The following is a 19,704-nucleotide window of genomic DNA, read 5'->3' as shown; positions in this document are numbered from 1 at the left end:
AATTGGGAAGTGCAGATGATTGCTTTTGCGTCATCAACGAATCCGTCCTCAATCTTTTGTTTTCGTTCTTCCACTTTTTCCATAAAGAGAAATCGCAGTCACAATTACCATGATCACAAAAACAATTGTCTTTCCCTTTCCCTCTCTTCATTCGAAGATGAACCTTTTTCTAGTTCCAACCTAAATTCTCAGACATTTTGAGGTTTCTCAGGGAAGGATAAACACCTAATAAATTTGAATTCAATTTCCTGAAAACGCTTCAACGGAGATACAGTTTTTTGGTATGTCAAGGGAAAAGAAAGGAAATATCACCTCAATTCATATCTTACACGATATCCTCAACATTCAAAGGCTCAAATACACCGAGTAGCGAGAAGAAAATCTAAAAAGTCCCTCAACAAAAAAATCACTTTTCTGTGCCACTGATTGGTTCGTTTGTCTCATCTACTACATCATCATTTTAAAATTCAACCAATCGGATTGATATGATTGTCGAGGGGACTTTCGGGTAAATACGGTAAACAAAGACAGAACAGGCGTTCCAATCTTTCTTTTGAAGGTCGAGGCGAAGGAATGATCTGACATGTTCTCGCTGATACAGGGGTGTTTTGCTCTTATGGTATCAAAGGTTTGTTTGTCTGTTTTTTTATGCATTAAGTTTGTAAGCCACGTTAATCGAATAAGGAGTAAGATAATAAGACCTCGCTTCTTTATCTTTGAATCAAACAGCCGTCTATCTAATCTTTATAACCGTCATATTTTTTCATAATACACATTTTTTTATAGCTTTCATATCAAAAGTTTGTTGATGAGGATTTTTGATTCGCAGAAAAGTTTTTCGAACTCAAAGATTATTCATATTACTCAGACCTTTAGATCAGCAGTTTTGTTTGACATTGACGTGTCCATAAATCATCTGGGTTTAATTGGTAAGATTGTAAAAGTGAAGAAGTGAAAAAAGGTTGGTATGTTTCTTTTAAAGAAATTATATTTGAGAGTTTTATTAAAGTTCCTTGTTGAGAGGTAGCTTTTCATATCATTTCAGTTTATTTTAATTATAGAAAGCCGATTTGAATTTGAATAAAAGTAAAAGGAATCAATATAGAAAACTCCGTGGACGATAATATTTGGCATCAAATTACTACAACTCTAACAACAATTTCAAAGGATGTGACATTTAGTTTGAATAATATAATTAAATGAGTAGTCTTTTGTTTGACGGAACAATGAAAAAGAACGCAGCAAGCATTGTTCTCAAATAAGGAGCTCATTAAAACATTGAGAAATTTCATAAACAACCACATCAACAACAAAATTGATTTAATCTCAAACCTTTCTCTTGAACACACACGACACAGCGTTTTTTTATAACTGTTATTTTTTCAGTATGGTGATGGCACGAGAAAGTCCTGACTTGATTCGCTCTGCGACTGCACCCATCTCAGCAAGCTCGCACGAATCTCGTAAAGAAAACAAGAAAGCCAAATCACTGACTGAGAGATTCCGCTCGAAGTTCAGTCGGTCAAAAGGCTCATCACACACAGCCATCAAAGAAATCGATACCAATGAGGAGATCACTTACGGGAAAATCGTTGTTTTAGGACAAGCCGGAGTTGGGAAGACGTCCTTCATCCATCGGTTGGTAAACAACTACTTCACAGATCAATACACACCCACCACCACAAGTTCCAGTTTCGAAGTCACCGCTATAGTCGAATGTGAAGACCTTTTCAAAAGCAAGAAAGAAAGATTCATTGATTACGCAAAATCTGTTCGAAAAGTTAAGAGTTTCTCACGTACGACCATCAGTCAACAGTTAGCAAAACAACAATGTAAAACAAAGACCTTCAAATTTCAACTGGTGGATACAACAGAAGACATCAATGAATCATCACCCATGGAATATCGATCGACAGTCGCCAATGCTCATGGATTCTTACTGGTCTGTTCATCAGACAAAGCAGACAGCATCCAATACATCCGTGATATTTACCAAGACATCGCCAAGATGAGAATCAACACTACAGTCCCTGTTCTCATCATCCAAAATAAGGATGATCTACACGCAGGTAGCGAAGAAGATGAGACTTTCGATGCCGAGTTAGAGCAACTGGCAGTAGAGTTGGACGTTGAAACGTGTCTCCTATCTACCGCTAACTCCAGTGGCTTCGAAAATTTAACAGAACTTTTATTGAATGAAATGAACGTGTACAATGATGATTGTCGGGTTGAAATGGCTTTACCTGATGAAGTCGCTTACTGTGACCAATCAGATGATGAATTAGAAACAGGTAAGCATCATTGAAATCTTTTCTGTTTCACTGAGTTTTAGTATTAAGCAATGTAAAAAGACGTGAATGGAAGAAGTGAAATACCTCCCTACTTTCGTTCCATATCTCTTATATTGCATCACTTATAAAATATTTCTCTTTTTCTCATCATCAGGGCCGAAAGTGATCACTAACAGAAACGCAGCAGGAAAAATGAGACGGATGCGATCAAGCGTTAATTGAGAGAAATTGATGGTTTGAACCAAACGGTGTGGTTTCACAAGAAGAAGGGAAAGTTGGCAACGAAAGCACTTTTCCTTCAAATACACACATCCCCAAAACAATTTCTGTTTACGGATAAGATAGAAAGTTAATCGACTTTTGGTAATTAAGATAATGACAGTCATTTACGCAGATTGGTCACCATGGTGACTTGTGGCATGACATTGCATCTTTTCAGGAAGTTAGATGGATATGATGATCTAGTGAAATTCATTAACAGACGACCGACAAATCCTCCTCTTTGTGCGAAAGAAGAAGAAGAAAGATCTCTTCTCCGTGGAAGAAGGCCGACTCACTGGACAACTATCAAACATTCAAGAGTTACGTTACACCTTCTGCAAAACAAAGATACAACCTCTTTTTAAACTTTAAAACCAAAAAACAATAATGGCCTGATGAAAGGCAAAGTACAGGAAGGAATTTCTTCAGAGTGGAATTATCATTTTATTGTCTCGTTTCGACCACGCAGGTGTTTCCTGTCGTTTTTATCGATTCCTCATTTGATCGCAATATTGGAGTCGTTTTCTCATGTTTTATAATGTAATATAAATTGTAAATATAAAAACAATTGTTTTCTGTCTGAAATTTAAGTAACAAATGAAATATTGAAATGAATTTTACAATACAATTAAAAAACAATACTAGTTGTTTGGAAATTCTTAAGAAAACCCTTTTCTGAAAAAAGAAATTCCCAACACAATGAATTTGAACAATAGATTACTTTTGTTAAACGAAGGGTTTTTATGGGAAAAAGTAGTTTAGTTTTCTTAGACATATCGAGTCTTGATTTCAAGTACCTCTTTTTTATGTCCTATTTTTATTACATATAACGCTAGATTTTTTAGATAAGATTTGTTTTAACTAATGTTTTAACTAATGCCAGTTTTTTTGGCAAGCCTCATCCAACAAAATCGTCCTAATAAAAAGGGAGTTTTATAAGTCACCACATAGCAAAGCATATGATAACTTTTTAGAACATGCTCTTTGCAAACCGTATTCCTTCTCATCATGGGGTCGAAGAAAGGACCTTGAATGTTCTACGTGAAAGTATCAACATGAAACTTTTCTACAGGATAAATTAGAGCTATCATGATAAATGCTTTGTTAAAGAAAGTTCTCCTCTTTATAATTAACTTTGATGAAAATGAGTATAATTTTGCTCAATTGAAATCACTCAATTTAGACACCGACAATTTGTGATGACAAACTACTTTTGTCTACTGACCTTTATGTTCAAGATGGAAACAAACGCACTTTGGAAATTCCCATTCAAAAAATAATACTCTATAAATATCACCTTTCCTCTCTTTCCAAAAGTAAGCATAGAAAAGATCAATCATCAAAGAAACCTTAACAAACAGAGTGGGTCTACATTTAACCTCATTGTAGGCGAAGAACAAAAGTGCGCTAGATCAAAGGGTGCATGTAAGAGGATGGGAAGTTGACCACAATAGCCACTACAACTACTTTCAACTCAGGATATTGTTGCAGCAAAAGCAACATTGAAGCACGAAACAAAAAGCAATCTTACAATGTTGTTATTGTGTGAAAAGAGATTCTGGTGATGGTGCAAAAAATAACTCTTTCTGAGCCGTACTTCCTTAGCCAGATTTCAAATGCACGATGCAGTGAAGGCCAGGTACAAACAGTTTAGAGTAGAGTATTGCACGTGGAGTAAAAGAGAGAGGGAGTATTTCTGGATCAAAGATAAACGATCGAACGAAGCAGACATACACAATATAATCTTATCGTAAATGAAGAAGATAAAAAGACACCGACCGACAATATTGATGGTTCCAAAAGATATGAAGGTCGTCTGCTGTTCCGTCTATTCAACACGCAGTCTGCCTTCTCGAAAGAAAACTTACTGTGCATCACACGTATTTCCTACAATGTCTGTCTTTGAAATAGCTTACTCACTCTCAATCGCCCTCTGTAGAAAGATAAACAGAGTCGATCGCTTGGCCTCTGCAACACGTATGGGGGGAACCGCCTGAGTGAAACGTTGATCATTGTGATGGTATTTATCATTAATTGGCATTTATTATTATTTAAATTACAAGATAAATCCAAACGAGCACCTGTCGTTAAAATAAAATAATTCTGAAGCCTCAATTAAGTATTTCACAATGACCTAACTTGACATTATACCTTGCTTGTTAACAAGAAGCTTTTGTGGCAAGATTTCTTTCAAGATTCTGATAGAAAAGAAGAATTCAAATCGACAGTGAGTTGAACTTTGATAAAAGAATTTTGTAAAGTACATCAATTATGTTGGTTTGCCTGGCCTTCGAAGGAAGAGGGCGGTTCGTTATTTTCACAATGACACTGCAGAAAAAGAGCAGGAGATGTAGCAATTGATTTGACTATCATAAAAATACAATGCACATCTTAATGAGATCTTTCCGCGTGCAGGATGTAAGAGTGCTCTTCCAATACAATCATTCACTTAACTTTGCGACTGACCATCAAAAGTGTTTAGAGAGGATTTGGAAGGTCCAAAATAAAACAGTAATTTGACATATTTATCAAATGTTCCCATAGCGAGAAAAACACCTAAGGAAATACAAGTCAATGTGTTATGGTTAGGGAAAAGAGGTGACAAACCAAGGGATATTACTGGATATTGAGGATTATTCTGATATGGAAAGCTGAAGGAAATTAAAAGTGGAAGTAAGAGAAAGATGTTTTTTTTCCACAGCAACAATCAAATTGACAAGCTCTCCAAATTTACAGCTGGCAAAACACGATTCTCAATCAAACAAATACGGTTCTTCAAAAGAGAGCCATGGAAAGACCGAATGAATTGACGTGGCAAACAAAAAGTTAATGAAGTTATTTACCTCATACATACAAACCACATACCTGTAAAAGTGATTAAAGAACGTTAGCGGAAAATGGGTACAAAAAACTTTTCAAGTTTTAGAAAAAAGATAAAGGTTCGAAGGGACATTCCGATTAGGGAGAGTCAGCTAATTATACTATATTTGAATTAATTTGACACTTTGCGGAAATTGGAGATTCAAAACGATTTAAAAATCTGCCTTTAATTTCACCAAGAGCATTTCGTTTTGTTATTGAAGTTTGAAACTGAGACAACAAATGAAAGGTGAGGAAAAAATACATTATTCTAGTCAAGAAAATTCACCAGAGAGAAAGATCAAATTCAGTTTTCATTTTTACCAAATAATTGTGATCAAAATTAATGGCATTAATTATGGATTTTTAAGTGCCCACAGGAAGTAATGAGATGTCGCGAACAACAAATTATTTCTTCCTTATTTGAAAATCTTTCTGGCCAAAAGTAGGAAGCCTTAATGGCTGATTGATATCGAATAAAGAAATGCATACCTGTCCATTTTGGATCGTATATTTATTGTAAAATTCTCAACTAAAAATATAAATACAATTTTCGAATAAATCTTATTATATAAAGCAGAAAGAACAGAAAGTCGATGCATGTCAAAAACACTAAAAAAATACCAAGCAAAGGTTAGGAAAGCTCGATAGTAACGAAGAACAAAATGCATAAATTTTGCAGTAATTTTTTCGCACGATATAGATAATCGAGATATGACTTATCTTATTCAATTAAATAGAGATTTGAATATTTCTTCGAAATTGATCACCAAACAAAAGGGGAGATGGGACAAATGCGAGCGAGAAACATGTGGTGAAGAAAGCAGGAAATCTTCACAAATTTATCAAGCTTGCAAGAATATTTCAATTATATCATTAAAGACAGCTAATTATGATGTAACGCAACAGAAAAGAACAACATTTTTCTACAAAACAACCATGACATTGCACTTTTCATTAGGCAGCGATGCGTCATTTCATATTATAATCATAGTGAGATCAATATCGAACAACCTCGTAAATCAAGATATCTATGCTCCCAATGAGCAGGGTGGAATGTTTGAAAAGAGATAGTAGGATATTAAAACTGCATTCTCTTCATCAAAAATACATCCTTTTCGTGGGTAGAGTTTCCTTCAATTCGTGAAAAATGTTCAAAGAAGTTTCCTCTACCTTTCCACGAGGAATGATGTAGACTAGAAGACAGTCAGTAGAGCGAACACACCATACAACAGCGCACAAGGATAAGCGACCAGAGGTTGTTGGTGATCCATAGCAAGTACTGTCACAAAAAGCTTTGAAGCTGAAAAACTACACCATAATATGACAACACCTGTTAATATCGTCCCTAATGTACCCCTGAAAGTGAGGAAAGAAAAAGAAAAAGATTTGAATAAAAGAGAATTAATATGAATGCAAATATGACGCCATAAAGATGATTTATCGAGACTGCCTTAAGAGCTCTTATTATGTGGTGAATTCTGGGAAAAATAGCTTTGATATGTAAATATGAATAAAAGAGAAATGTACTTTACCGATAGTGTAAGAATACTTGTATGAAAGATCTCTAACTTACGTTAGCGTGAAGACAACAGAGAGACCTGACAAAATGACCATCGGCAACAAACAGTATCCCAGTACACTGATGGTACACGTTAATGTTACTCCGGTCATGCTCATCAGGTTCAACACTGCATACATACATAAACATCCCAATACACCAACTCCGTAAATGTATCCGAACCCATGAACTTTCCCACTCTGAAAAAGTAAAAGAAAACACTTTCATTTTTTATTAAGTTGGACTTCTAATAAAACCGTCGTGTTTGAAGTGAGTTGATCTTTTCCTAATAGGTTAGTCGTTGCTTTACTTTTGACTTAAAAACTTTAACAAGACAATGATAAGATAAAAATTAGGTCAGAATTTACTGGTTCTTGAAAGAAACAATATAATTTATTACCAATAGGAGAAAGCCACCAAAAGCCACACAAAATACCAAAGGACCAGCAAGGTCTGAATCATCCATCACACTTGCATCTGTTTGATGTAAAGGGTTCAGTACTGATTTAGTCTGTGAAGAAAATAAAAATACGTCAAGCAAAGTTCCAAACAATTATCATATCTAATGAGCATAAATTTTCGTCGGTGAAACAAAATCAAAGAAAGAAAGAACTTACGGTTAAAGTAATGTGTTCAAAATTGATTCCAAGTTCTAAAAAAAATGAGGCATGAATTGAAATTTATAAGCTGGTTATTTTGCTAATACAGACTTAAAATCCAGATTTTATGTCATCAAACTAGATGAAACTATGTTAAAATGTGTTTCAAAATTCTATTTGAAATGGTTACCTTCAAGTAAAGGAGGCTCATCATCAAAATTTGTGTAGCCACCACCTGTGTTGTTTGCATTTGCTTTTGGTTCTGAGAAGTTTGGAGAAAAAACTTGAGGTTGGGGAGGAGGAGCGTAAGGTTGATTGTATGCTGATTGATCATAACCTCCATATGGTTGTGTCTGTTGGCTGTTGTCATATCCATATGATTGTTGTTCATAATTGGTGTTGTAAAAACCATCATTTCCACCTCCATAATCACTTTGTTGAAAGTCCATTTTTTGCTTAAAAATTGTATCCTTCAAAATCAATCAATCAATCAATCAATCAATCAATCAATCAATCAATCAATCAATCAATCAATCAATCAATCAATCAATCAATCAATCAATCAATCAATCAATCAATCATCATCAATCAATCAATCAATCTATGAAAAAATACCCTGCGCTTTTTAAGAGCAATTGCACCTAAGAAAATCTGTAAGTGGGATCATTGATGTCTTGGATTTTTTTCTTTTTTAGATATGTTGTGGGGGTTCATGGGTGGAACAAAATTCCAAAATTTGAGCCTCAGAGCTCAAGCTGTTCCTGAGATATCGCATTTTGAAGTTTCAAAAATTTTGTCTAAAATACAGACCGGTAATTTACAGACCAGAATTCCAAATTGCTATAACTCCTTATTGGTAAGTCCAAATGACATGAAATTTTGCACAGATACACAAGACCATAAACATTTTCTAAAAACAAAAACAAAACAAAAAATTTTATTTCAAAATGGCGGATATTTGAAGCCAAAGTTTTGAACTGCTTGAAAATACCGGTTGGATTTGATTCTCAGTTATTCCCGGCCCGAGATTCCAAATTGAATTTCTTTTTCAGATCCTGAAAGATCAATCCTTTAACTACCAAATATCAAAAATCTGTCGTGGAGAATTCATTTTTGGCTCAATAAATCAATTTTAAAGATGACCTATATTTTCCGAAAATTCCCTAGCAACAAGGCTTTAACAGGCTACACCATGTACCAGAAGGCTCAAAAATTGGTTTTAATGATTGACAGTCCATTTCTGGACATTTGTGATCCTAGACTGATCGAATCATTAGAGGATATTCCTCTGTATATGCAAAAGATTATTCATAATTTTCACTGCCTGCGATGATATTAAGAGCCATTTTTTTTAAGAATCTTCAGGGTGTGATACCTCATCCTCTTGGATTTTGATGAAATTTTGACCAAATGATCTATCACACAAGAAAATAAGACCCTGAAAATTTCACCTTGATATCTCACGTAGTTTTGAAGATACAGCGTCTCAAAGATAGGCTACTAAGCGAAAATTGACCCCTAAATTTCATGAACTCAAGTCCAAGTGTCGTTATTAGCTTTAGACTGTCCAATATTTCTTGTCCAGAAGATTTAAACATCATTGTTTGCAGTATCTCATAAAATATCACCCTAGTAATGTTGCTTAGTTATTTAAGAATCAACAAGTAAGGCTGTTAGTGTACACAACTATAGAGATATTGGACAGTCTAAAAGTTAATCACGACACTTGGACTTAGAAATTTTGCGGTAAAGCGCAAATTATTGTAAAAGTAGGATTTGTGAATGATTCTAAAAAGTTTTTGAATAGGAATTAAGTACTGTTAAACCCATTTAGTTGAAGTAACCTGCTTATATTTAAGAGTAATATTCACCAAACTGTGAAAGATTGAGGCTTTTCCTGAAAATATAGGCCCTGGAATGGTAGGAAAGGCCAGATGTCAGTCTCGCATTTTTTTACATATTCTATACTTTTAAAAATAAAGAAACAGTCATAAAATGCCATCTGTTGATGGAAATGACCTGAGATCTTTTACAGTTGTTCCCTTAATGCCAATGATTAGTTGGCTAGAGAAGATCAACCAATATTTTGACAAAAATTAACCTTTAGAGCCCTTAAGTGGGCCTGATTTAGCATTTTAAGAGGGAAAAAACAACGAAGTTAAGCAAATTTTCAATCGATCATATCTTTAAGAGACTTCAAAAACCCACTTAGATTTTTTGAGGCTTATAAACTAGACCTACTAAGGAAGCCTTGCTGAAAGTTTCAAAAAATTTGTTGTTGCCGCAAAAAGATATGCCATCTTGAATTTTGCTCCAGATCTGCCAAAATAGCAATTTTTTCGGCCATTTTTGACAGTTACGCAAATAGGGAAATCCTGAAAATGTTGTTTTTGTGGCCAAAACCCACCAGTAAACCACTCCAGGTCAAAAGTTTGCTTTAAAAAGTCGCAAGGACTATCAGCAGCCAGCTAAAAGTGCTTCCAAACCCAGATTACGCAGTCTGAAGCCCTCTACAGGAGGTGCTAAAGATTTTCGGGGAAAATTTTGGAGACTCAATTTGATTTCTTCTGATACCCTACAAAAAGTTCTTGAAATCCACTGTATATAAATCAGCTTTCTAATGTACTTGAATAAAAATTCATTGGCTTTCAAAATCTGCTCCTCGCCAGAGTTCATGAAATTTAGGATAGAGGTCAATTTTCGCTTAGTAGCCTATCTTTTAGACACTGTATCTTCAAAACTACGTGAGATATCAAGGTGAAATTTTCAGGGTCTTATTTTCTTGTGTGATAGATCATTTGGTCAAAATTTCATCAAAATCCAAGAGGATGAGGTACCACACCCTGAAGACTTTTTAAAAAAATGCCTCTTAATATCATCGCAGGCAGTGAAAATTATGAATAATCTTTTGCATATAGAGGAATATCCTCTAATGATTTGATCAGTCTATGATCACAACTGTCCAGAAATGGACTGTCAATCATTAAAACCAATTTTTGAGCCTTCTGGTACATGGTGTAGCCTGTTAAAGCCTTGTTGCTAGGGCGTTGCTAGGGAATTTTCGGAAAATATAGGTCATCTTTAAAATTGATTTATTGAGCCAAAAATGAATTCTCCACGACAGATTTTTGATATTTGGTAGTTAAAGGATTGATCTTTCAGGATCTGAAAAAGAAATTCAATTTGGAATCTCGGGCCGGGAATAACTGAGAATCAAATCCAACCGGTATTTTCGAGCAGTTCAAAACTTCGGCTTCAAATATCCGCCATTTTTGAAAAAAAAATTTAATTTTTGTTTTTGTTTTTAGAAAATGTTTATGGTCTTGTGTATCTGTGCAAAATTTCATGTCATTTAGACTTACCAATAAGGAGTTATAGCAATTTGGAATTCTGGTCTGTAAATTACCGGTCTGTATTTTAGACAAAATTTTTGAAACTTCAAAATGCGATATCTCGGGAACGGCTTGAGCTCTGAGGCTCAAATTTTGGAATTTTGTTCCACCCATGAACCCCCACAACATATCTAAAAAAGAAAAAAATCCAAGACATCAATGATCCCACTTTAGATGATTCAGGGATTTTCTTAGGTGCAATTGCTCTTAATGAAATTAACATTTTCAAAATCTTTGAGAAACTGCCTAAAATTTGAGCCATAGATGAAAAAATTTGAGCCAAGCCAACCTTGAAAAAGTGCTGCCTCGGGAATTGAACGATTAACGATCGATGACGAATCGATATACTCGATTGAAATACTAGCTCGATAATGGATCAACGAAGGATCGATACTCAAGCCTTTTTAATGGCTGAATCTTCCATCAATCTCCTATCCGGATCACGACCCACGGCATGACCTAAACATGTTCGGGCCTGTTCGGACCATGCTCGGGCCACAAAAAAGTATTATTGAATCGGCCCGAACATTTTGTTCAGACCATGTATTTACAATTGATACAGATTTTATTTACCTTTCCTGGTTTATGATCATCCATTGTTAAATATTTTCATTAGACATATTCAAAGTTCCAAATATATACCAGTTTGATTCACAAAGTTGTATAACAGTACAAAAAACGATCCAGAAAAATTCTGCTTCGAATAGGAGAAGACCACGAGAAAAGGGAACGGGATAAAGAATAAAAAGAAGACCATATTATGTAATCGATTCAAATCATTCTTTTTAATAATTTTCCTAACTTAATTGGAAAATAGATGATTTAACTTTTATATTTGAACAATATATATTTGAATAAAGATGAAGATTTTTAAATTTGTTTGCTAAAATAAGGAATTTGAAATATAAATATTGGGTCCTGAAATTACACGCGCGATCGTAGCAAGTTTTCGAAAATCTGGCCCGAAACTGCGCGGGCCACGCGCAGGCCATTTTTAAAAAGTATTAATCAAGAGGCCCGAACATGTTCGGGCCGTGCCGTGGGTCGTTCCGGATCGTTAAGTAATCCATCGATCACATATCGATCCGTCATCGAGCCGTTCCGATGATCGATCCTATCGAGCGCGGACGTCTGGCCAAAGTTATTCCATTTTCAAAACAAAAAAAAATTGCCTTTTCAAAGAATCGCCTCCTTACACCACGCCAGCAAAAAATAATTTTCGGAAAGCACCAAAATCACGCCAAAAATGGCGGATGAAATCTAGTCTTCCGTGTGGCGGGGTGTGGGGAGTTTTGCCAAAATGATAGCTAAAAACAAATTTCACCACTAGAAAGCTGAAATCCTCAGCTTTCAGATGGTGTATGGCGCTTTAAATGAAAAAATCCGCAATTTTGCTAAAAAATCGCAATTTCTTCTATTTTTCGAAATTCCAGACGGCCTGTAGATTTTCAAATAAAGCGTATTGTGATAGATTGTAGTCTAATCTTACCCTGGGTTTACTAAAAAAACCGCGATTGAAAAGATGAACCAGCTCAATAGCGACAGCCATTTGTTTCAACATAGTATAAGAAAGCCGCGGCTGGAATATGTACCGCGTTGCCTTTTCAGTTAATTGCTGTTCCATCTCTGTCTCCGAGCTTTATAAGAACATCAAGATGTTCAGTTTATTTTTGGTAGATAGTTTTTGAAATTTTTCTCTTATTTTCCTTCACAAAAAGTTTTTTTATGGTTAGATATCGTTGAATCTGTACCCAATAGAATACTTGAACTAATTTTGGACATATTTTAGGGGTGTTTTGTGGAAACAATAGTTTTTCACCAAAATTGAAATTATAAGAACTTTATTCAAGATGACAACTTTCCTGTCAGTTTGAATGATAAATTTTGAAGGTGCTGGCTTGAAATTTTCACAGTATAATTATCTTGATGTCCTTTTTCATTGATTTCTAAAAAGATTTCACTGAAATATTATGAAGGCATTTGAGGCACTTTATTAATTTTTGAGTTCTTTCAGCCCTGCCATTTTGTGCTTGTTTAAATTTCTTATTGTTGATTTTTCCTTTACAATGATTTTATAATGCAAGTGTATTATCAAGGGCATATCATTAATGTCTAAAATGCACTGAGAAGTGAGTATTAACGACAAACCAATAAAATTTACCATTAAAGATGCTATATTACTGATTTTTTGATAAAAAAAGGTCATCAGATACGACAGAAATAGAACAACAGAAATTCAGATGTTATCATTCCAGACGCGGCTTTCTTATGCTAATGGTTTCAATGTGGGTCGAGAATTATCCAGTGCCGTGGTCAGCGCTAAGTCGTGTTTTCACCTTGACGTCGAAAAACATCAATATCTTTGGAAAGAAAATAGATACCTGGATGCAGTTTTTTTTACTTGTTTCCATGAGAATTCTTGATTGATTTAAAAAAAAGAATGAACAGATTTGAATGATTTTAAGGTAAGTACTAATGCATCGAAGTTCATTTTTGTAAATTCTTCCTCGTTCCGCGCAAAAAATCCCGACGAGTGCGCACCCTACTGATCCTTTTGTTTCGATAATAACATCAAAGCGGGAATTAATTTTCTTCTCGTTTCTTTCTTTCCTTTTTCTTTCTTATCAGTTCACGCTTTCCCTCACTACCTACAAAGCGTGGTTAGCTCAAGGGGTTTGATCGTCTGTCTCATATGCATGGGGTTCCGAGTTCGATTCCAATGGATGTCCAATTTTTCAATTCTTCAATTTTCTTTTTTTAATCCTCCTTCTTTTATAAGGAAGGTCCATCAAACAAGTAGCTAGCATATACATTGGACCAACCAGGTCTTTCATTTGGTGCCGTGGAGTGGTAGTCAACCTTTGCTTCTGTGCAGGAGGCCAGGGTTCGATTCCTACTCATGGCAGTTCACTTGGCAAGTGAACGTTCCTTCGCCCGGGTCAACCCATGCCATGTGAGGGGAATTGGGTACTCAGGTCAAGGTGCTGACGGGACGCTCATTAGTAAGTGTCCATAGTTGCGAGAATAGGCCTCTAAAGCCTCCTGCAACTCAACCAAATAGAAATAGAAATAGAAGGCTATGCATGTTATGTTAGCCTCCACTGATGCAAGTTACTCTATCTCACGGTAGATAGAATAAGGGGAGCAGAATTTGCTCAAATTTTTCACAATTTTTTCTATCCTTCAGTGAGGCTGGAACTTCAGTTAGTGTAAAACGCAGGTCACAGGTCATATGTCGCAGGTCACAGGTCACAGGTCAGTGATGACAGGTTGACTGTAATCAATGTCATTGCAGAGGAAAATGTTTGGAAAACACAAAGAATTATCAAAAACATAATTCTCAAGCAATTTCATCCATATAAAACCATTTCAAACATCAAAATTTAACCATGTGCTTTTATCGATCTTTCGCAGTTTGTGCCGTGTATAACGCAGACCAGAAAATATTTGAAACCATATTATACGTATAACAGGTATATTACATATTGTAATGTTTATATGATGGTTACATATAATAAAACACATCGCTTTAAAACTACCTTCTCAGAGAACTCTTCTGATTGGTGTAATTTTATATCCAGCCATATTGTTATCATCACATTCGGTATGCTAAATATTTTTGGTGTTTTTCTCTTGTAAGACATGATATTTTGTGATTCTGTCAATATTTTTGTCAAAAATTGTCATTAAGTCATTAAAATAACAACTGAATGATTAATTAGTTTCATCCTTCTAAAACCACTCTCTTAGGGACCTTGCAAGCTTCTGTTTGGTGCCATTTTTTATCCATTCACACCATCCACATCACATTTTATATAATAAATATTTTTCGTGCTTTTGTCTTGTTATGCATCATATTTTATGATTTTGTCATTATTTTTGTAAGTAAGTGTCACTAACACTAGGTTGTTATTCTATTCAATTGTCATTTTATAATATCTAAATAACATGTATTACTTTAATTGTAATTTAATGCGTTATGTATTGATGTTATGTTATGTATATGTTATGATCTTATTATCTTTTTTCCGGTCTGCACTTTGTTGACCTGTGACCTGTGACCTGTGACCTGCGTTTTACACTAACCGCTGGAACTTCGCTTTTTGAGGATTACAATTTTACCAGCTTTTTAGTGATTTTTGCCTCGCTAACCCAAATCTCGCAAACTCTTTACCTTAAGGAAGATCGAAATTAGAGTTTTCTAGCGTTCCAAAAAAAAACAAGCATAGCAGAAATTTTTTCATCCTCACAGGATCGATTCTCAACAACAAAATAGATCTTTTGGTCTTCGGGTTTGTTTCTGACGTTTTTCCTTCAAAGAATATCGATCACTTCCCTTTTCCCCTTGAGCACGCAAGAAAAAGATGATTGCAGTTAAGTAGCTCGCTTTTTTGCGCGGCCGAATAAAGATGAGGCGGCAATCTTGCACTGAGGGTGCTACTTACTTTCCGCCCTATTTTGAGCCCGCGATAGAATGGTCCAAACACGGGGGTATTCCGAATGATAAACTATGTCGTTCTGTAAGTGTTTATTTTCTGAGAGATACAAATAGTTATTGAATATTATCAAATTATTTATTGAAGTATTTTTGAGCGCAAATTTAAATATATGGTTAAATAAAAAACAAATGATAGCAGTTCTGATTATTCCTCAAACCCCTGGGAAAAGTTTTTTGCCGACTTAGCTATGTTACAAATCTCGGAAAAGAACTCCCATAGGAATTCTAATACATAACCCGATTGGTTAATTTCGGAACGGCTTCAAGAAAGTCATAATGGCAGATAATTTTAAAATTTTCTGAGGAAATGTGTGTAATTTATCGATGTTGATGGGTTGTCGATTATTTAAAGAAAAAAGATAACAGGTATAGCTTTTTCTAATCCTGGAATATCCAGGTTCCAGCTACACTGTCCTTTGCTTTGGTGAGATTAATCTTCAATCATACCAAGTTGGTTTAATGTCAACATCCCTCTTCTAATTTCAACACCCTTCTTAAGAGATACCGTGAAGTTGGGTAACTACTTTACTTGCATCATCAGTGGAGAAAAACATGCATGCATAGCCATCAAATGCTAAACTGAGATCAAATTGTGATTGTTTTCTCCACACCACGCTGAAGCTCTAAAGGGACCCTCAACTGCTCTAACTTGGGACTATCTGACAAAACATGGGACGGCAATTCGGCCACCATTTTACTGAACCTCGGAAGTCATTTGATTTGAGTTATGGAACGGCGTATTAAAAAATACACGATTTCTCGTTCGATTTTACAGTAAGTGAAAATACAGACCAGATATGCAACAGTCCCATGTTTCGACCGATCATCCCAAGTTAGAGCAGTTGACGGGATGTGTGAAAGCAAACAATCTGACGAATATGCAATCTCGAAATCGTAAGGACCGCGTTCTTGTAAAAGGACTAAGAATGACAACGAAGTTGCGTGATAGAATAGGATGCCATATAAGTTTTTGGCTTTCCGGCGCACAACAAGATTCTTGTTGGAGAATTTTCCAAGGTAGGACTATTTTCCTCAGATGTATAATTTTCAAGCGCCTTCAGAAGTTTACCGTGCACGTAAGAACATTATGAACAGCTGTTATCAGGTTATCAAATGCCTGACCAACCATTATAATCTGATGTATATTATACAGGACGGGTATGACCTGTGACTGTCTAAGCTTAAACTCCTATATCAGGATTAGAAACTAGGTTAGTCTTACCTCTTTTATATTTCCCTTTACAACAATACAATGCTGACAAGTTGACACAACACATTGACAAGTAATCCCTGAGAGAAGTTTATATCAAAATCTCCAAGAAAAACGAAAGTGGTCTCTTCTACTGATTGCTTTCCCACGCTTCTTCGAAGTTGTTTAGCAAATTTTCACAGTTTCAACTATGGGCAAGCACCCAGTTGCTAAGACAGTATAGACTTAAACTCCTATATTAAAATTATGGGATTTCGAGTCCGGGCCCATTTTACTTTTTTTATTTATTTCAATTATTTGATAACGTAGGTTATAAAATTGCAGACATAGCTGATGTGGACCTGCAACATAAAATTTAATAAATTAGAATAAAAATGAAAATATATAAAAGTTATATGTTAAAAGTCTATAAAATCTAAAAAAGGTTCTGACATAGGAGGTTTAATGAGCAAGGCAAGACTGAGACTGAGGTTTAGAAATAAAGTCAGAAGTGATAGTGATAAAACGAAAATTATGGGACTAAGCCTAAAATTGTAGTAAGAAGAGCGCTAAATGTTGTAGTATTAGAATTCGTCATTATGTAATTTAGAGTAAGGAAAATCTTACTACAAAAGTAAAAATATTAAGGTTTATAAATAAGTATAAGTAGATTGGGATATAAAAAATAGACTTCAGAAAGATAAAATTTAGTTTTGAGTGGTTTCATTTTCAAATAATGCAATGAAAAATGAAACTTTTCTATGTTTCACTTTTTTGCACCTATTCTTCAAAATGAAAATATTTAAGATTTTAAGTTCTTCTTTTATTCAATGATTTTTTACGGCATTTTGTTGACAATCTAACTCTCGCATCGAATCCCCGCTTTCTTCAGTAAATTGAAGATGAGAAAAAATCTAAGTCACGGATCACGGATTGAAACAAATATATGAAGGGTGGGATTTTACAGCTGCCCGCCATGCAAGGCACTGAGAGGCCACGGGTGCCAAAAAAGGGGCCGTTTGAAATGCAGCAACCTCATTGGTGAAAATTTGATAAACAGCTGCGAAGGAGCATTGGGAAGCAATCAGTAGAAGAGACCACTTTCGTTTTTGTTGCAGATTTCAATATAAACTTCTCTCAGGGATTACTTGTCAATATGTACATGTTCACATGTGTTGTGCCAACTTGTCAGCATTGTATTGTTGTAAAGGAAAAGATAAAAGAAGTAACACTAGCCTAGTTTCTAATCCTGATATAGGAGTTGAAGCTTAGACTGTAAGATGTTGGCTTGATATCAAAAATGAAACCACTCATAACAAAAGTAAAATCCGTATTCAAAATCCTGTAATCTTGATATACGAGTTTAAGTTTATACTGCCAGGCAATGCATGTTAGCCTCCACTGATGTAAGTTACCATCAACTGCTCTAACTTGGGACAATTGGTCGAAGCATGGGACTGTTGATATTATCTGGCCTGTATTTTCACTTACTGTTAAATATCTTTGACAACAAATTTGTTTTGATACTTCCACCAAGTTTATTAACCACATTTTCTGTCATAACATGTCACAATAACTTTCACTGATAGCCCGCCCTTTTTAACTTTTTGCTTTCACTCAAAATTACCGGATGCTGATTGGAGAATTAGAGAACGCCCCCGCCTAACCGCCTATCGCCCAATGGGATTAACAAATAACAAATGTGTAACTTGCAGCGCTCCATCGTTTTGTCACTAATTTGTTCTTCTTTGTTCCAGACACTTGTGTGTGTTCCACTACGGATTTTCAACTCCTACACGGGTGAAAAAACTTTGAACCGCCAATCATTTTCTCAAGCAAGGAGTCAAGAAGGGATTCTAGCTTGACGATAGTGCCACCAATCATCAGTCCATCGCAAACGTTGATAATTGAAAAAACTAGAATCCTTACAAAAGTTTTCTTTTTGATTTCCCAGACATTAGTTTCAAGCTTTCACTATTAAGCAGTTATTGGACAAAGTCGAATCCAATATGCAAAAATATTGGGCATGCGAGAAAAGATATTGGACGAGGCTTCGCCGAGTCCAATATCTTTTCTCGTAGCCCGATATTTTTCATATTGGATGAGACTGCGTCCAAATAAATGGTTTATTATCCGCTCATCGCTAAAATATTTCTCGTTTTCAAACATAATTCCAATTTATATGCTCGTAAATCTGGTTTCTTGGTAGTTTTTTATTCAAAAATCTTATTTTTATTTTGTGACGTAACGTCAAAAAGAAGATGCTCAATTGTCATTGAACTCATCGTGTGACGTCAATTTTTGTAATATGTAGCCACCATGGAAGCTATATATTCGAAAATATTGGACAGCAAAGAAACCAATCAAATGTTGCTATTTACGCGCGTCGGATAATAATACATTATATTTCCTTAAAATTCAAAAATCAAAAATTCATTTTGCATTTGCGAAAAATAAAAATGAAAAAATAATGAATTAATATTACATACTAAAACACCCCCGTCTTTTAGTCTTGTCTAATTTACGATCTTGGAACGCGCAAATATCTGTCCGCCAAATATCCAGCCAATCATCTTAAATTCACTTTAATTGTTCTTTGACTTTCAAAAAATATTCAATACATTCCTAGTTTAAATTTTTCGTGGGCTTTTTTTCTAGCGCTTCGTTTGTCGTGCAATTTTTGCATCACTCAAACTTTCTCTGCAGCTTGTAATAATTATGCATTGCCAAATTTGGTTCTCCATTCTCAAGTCAGGATCGATGGTGACGTCACCTAAGAATTAAAAAAAAGGATTTTGTCTGTTTTATGCATATATTAATTTGCAAGATTTCCCATTCCTTGCGCAAGCGCACTTTTCGTGGACTAGTCGGAATACCTATTTTTACTGGCAGGATTGATGGTAATTTTGCATTTTCCCTATTTTTTAAATGAAGCACAACCCAGCACAACCAAAAAAAAAAGAAACTTCAGAAAGTTGCGTATTTCCAGGGAGTAAATGATTCTGACACCTGACAAAATTGATGATGACGAATTTTTTTTAGTCAGTCAAATCT

The 19,704-nt window shown here is 35.1% G+C and overlaps 2 protein-coding genes across 3 annotated transcripts; one reads left to right on the top strand and one right to left on the bottom strand.

Moving 5' to 3' along the window:
• The first annotated feature begins 813 nt into the window (after nucleotides 1-813).
• Nucleotides 814-3,188, top strand: LOC136799339 (GTP-binding protein Rheb homolog 1-like). Of its 2 annotated transcripts, XM_067056042.1 has the most exons (3): nucleotides 814-961; nucleotides 1,387-2,291; nucleotides 2,446-3,188. In XM_067056042.1, the coding sequence occupies exons 2-3, from the start codon at nucleotides 1,388-1,390 to the stop codon at nucleotides 2,511-2,513; spliced, it is 972 nt and encodes a 323-aa protein (XP_066912143.1). In that variant the 5' UTR covers nucleotides 814-961; nucleotide 1,387; the 3' UTR covers nucleotides 2,514-3,188. The 2 variants fall into 2 exon arrangements, with proteins under 2 accessions (XP_066912143.1, XP_066912142.1); XM_067056041.1 differs by lacking the exon at nucleotides 814-961 and having other exon boundaries at nucleotides 1,304-2,291.
• Nucleotides 3,189-6,252: 3,064 nt separating this feature from the next.
• LOC136799338 (protein YIPF5-like) lies at nucleotides 6,253-8,074 on the bottom strand. The gene is made up of 5 exons (XM_067056040.1): nucleotides 7,762-8,074; nucleotides 7,590-7,624; nucleotides 7,373-7,483; nucleotides 6,988-7,172; nucleotides 6,253-6,770 (listed from the first exon to the last, which is right to left on the bottom strand). Exons 1-5 carry the CDS (start codon nucleotides 8,018-8,020, stop codon nucleotides 6,608-6,610), a joined length of 753 nt encoding a protein of 250 aa, XP_066912141.1. The 5' UTR covers nucleotides 8,021-8,074; the 3' UTR covers nucleotides 6,253-6,607.
• Between the last annotated feature and the right edge of the window lie 11,630 nt (nucleotides 8,075-19,704).

Source organism: Clytia hemisphaerica, unplaced genomic scaffold, assembly GCF_902728285.1.
Source record: "Clytia hemisphaerica strain Z4C2 unplaced genomic scaffold, Clytia hemisphaerica genome assembly, whole genome shotgun sequence".
NCBI lineage: Eukaryota > Metazoa > Cnidaria > Hydrozoa > Leptothecata > Clytiidae > Clytia > Clytia hemisphaerica.
Note: the sequence above shows the minus strand (reverse complement) of the source record. Positions and strands in the feature narration are given on the sequence as shown.

Coding starts and splice junctions, on each gene's coding strand:
- LOC136799339 (XM_067056042.1), top strand. CDS start 1,388: ATGGTGATGGCACGAGAAAGTCCTGACTTGATTCGCTCTGCGACTGCA. Junction 2,292..2,445: donor AGATGATGAATTAGAAACAG/GTAAGCATCATT, acceptor TCTCATCATCAG/GGCCGAAAGTGATCACTAAC.
- LOC136799338 (XM_067056040.1), bottom strand. CDS start 8,020: ATGGACTTTCAACAAAGTGATTATGGAGGTGGAAATGATGGTTTTTAC. Junction 7,173..7,372: donor TTGGTGGCTTTCTCCTATTG/GTAATAAATTAT, acceptor TTACTTTTTCAG/AGTGGGAAAGTTCATGGGTT. Junction 6,771..6,987: donor TCTGTTGTCTTCACGCTAAC/GTAAGTTAGAGA, acceptor CCTCACTTTCAG/GGGTACATTAGGGACGATAT.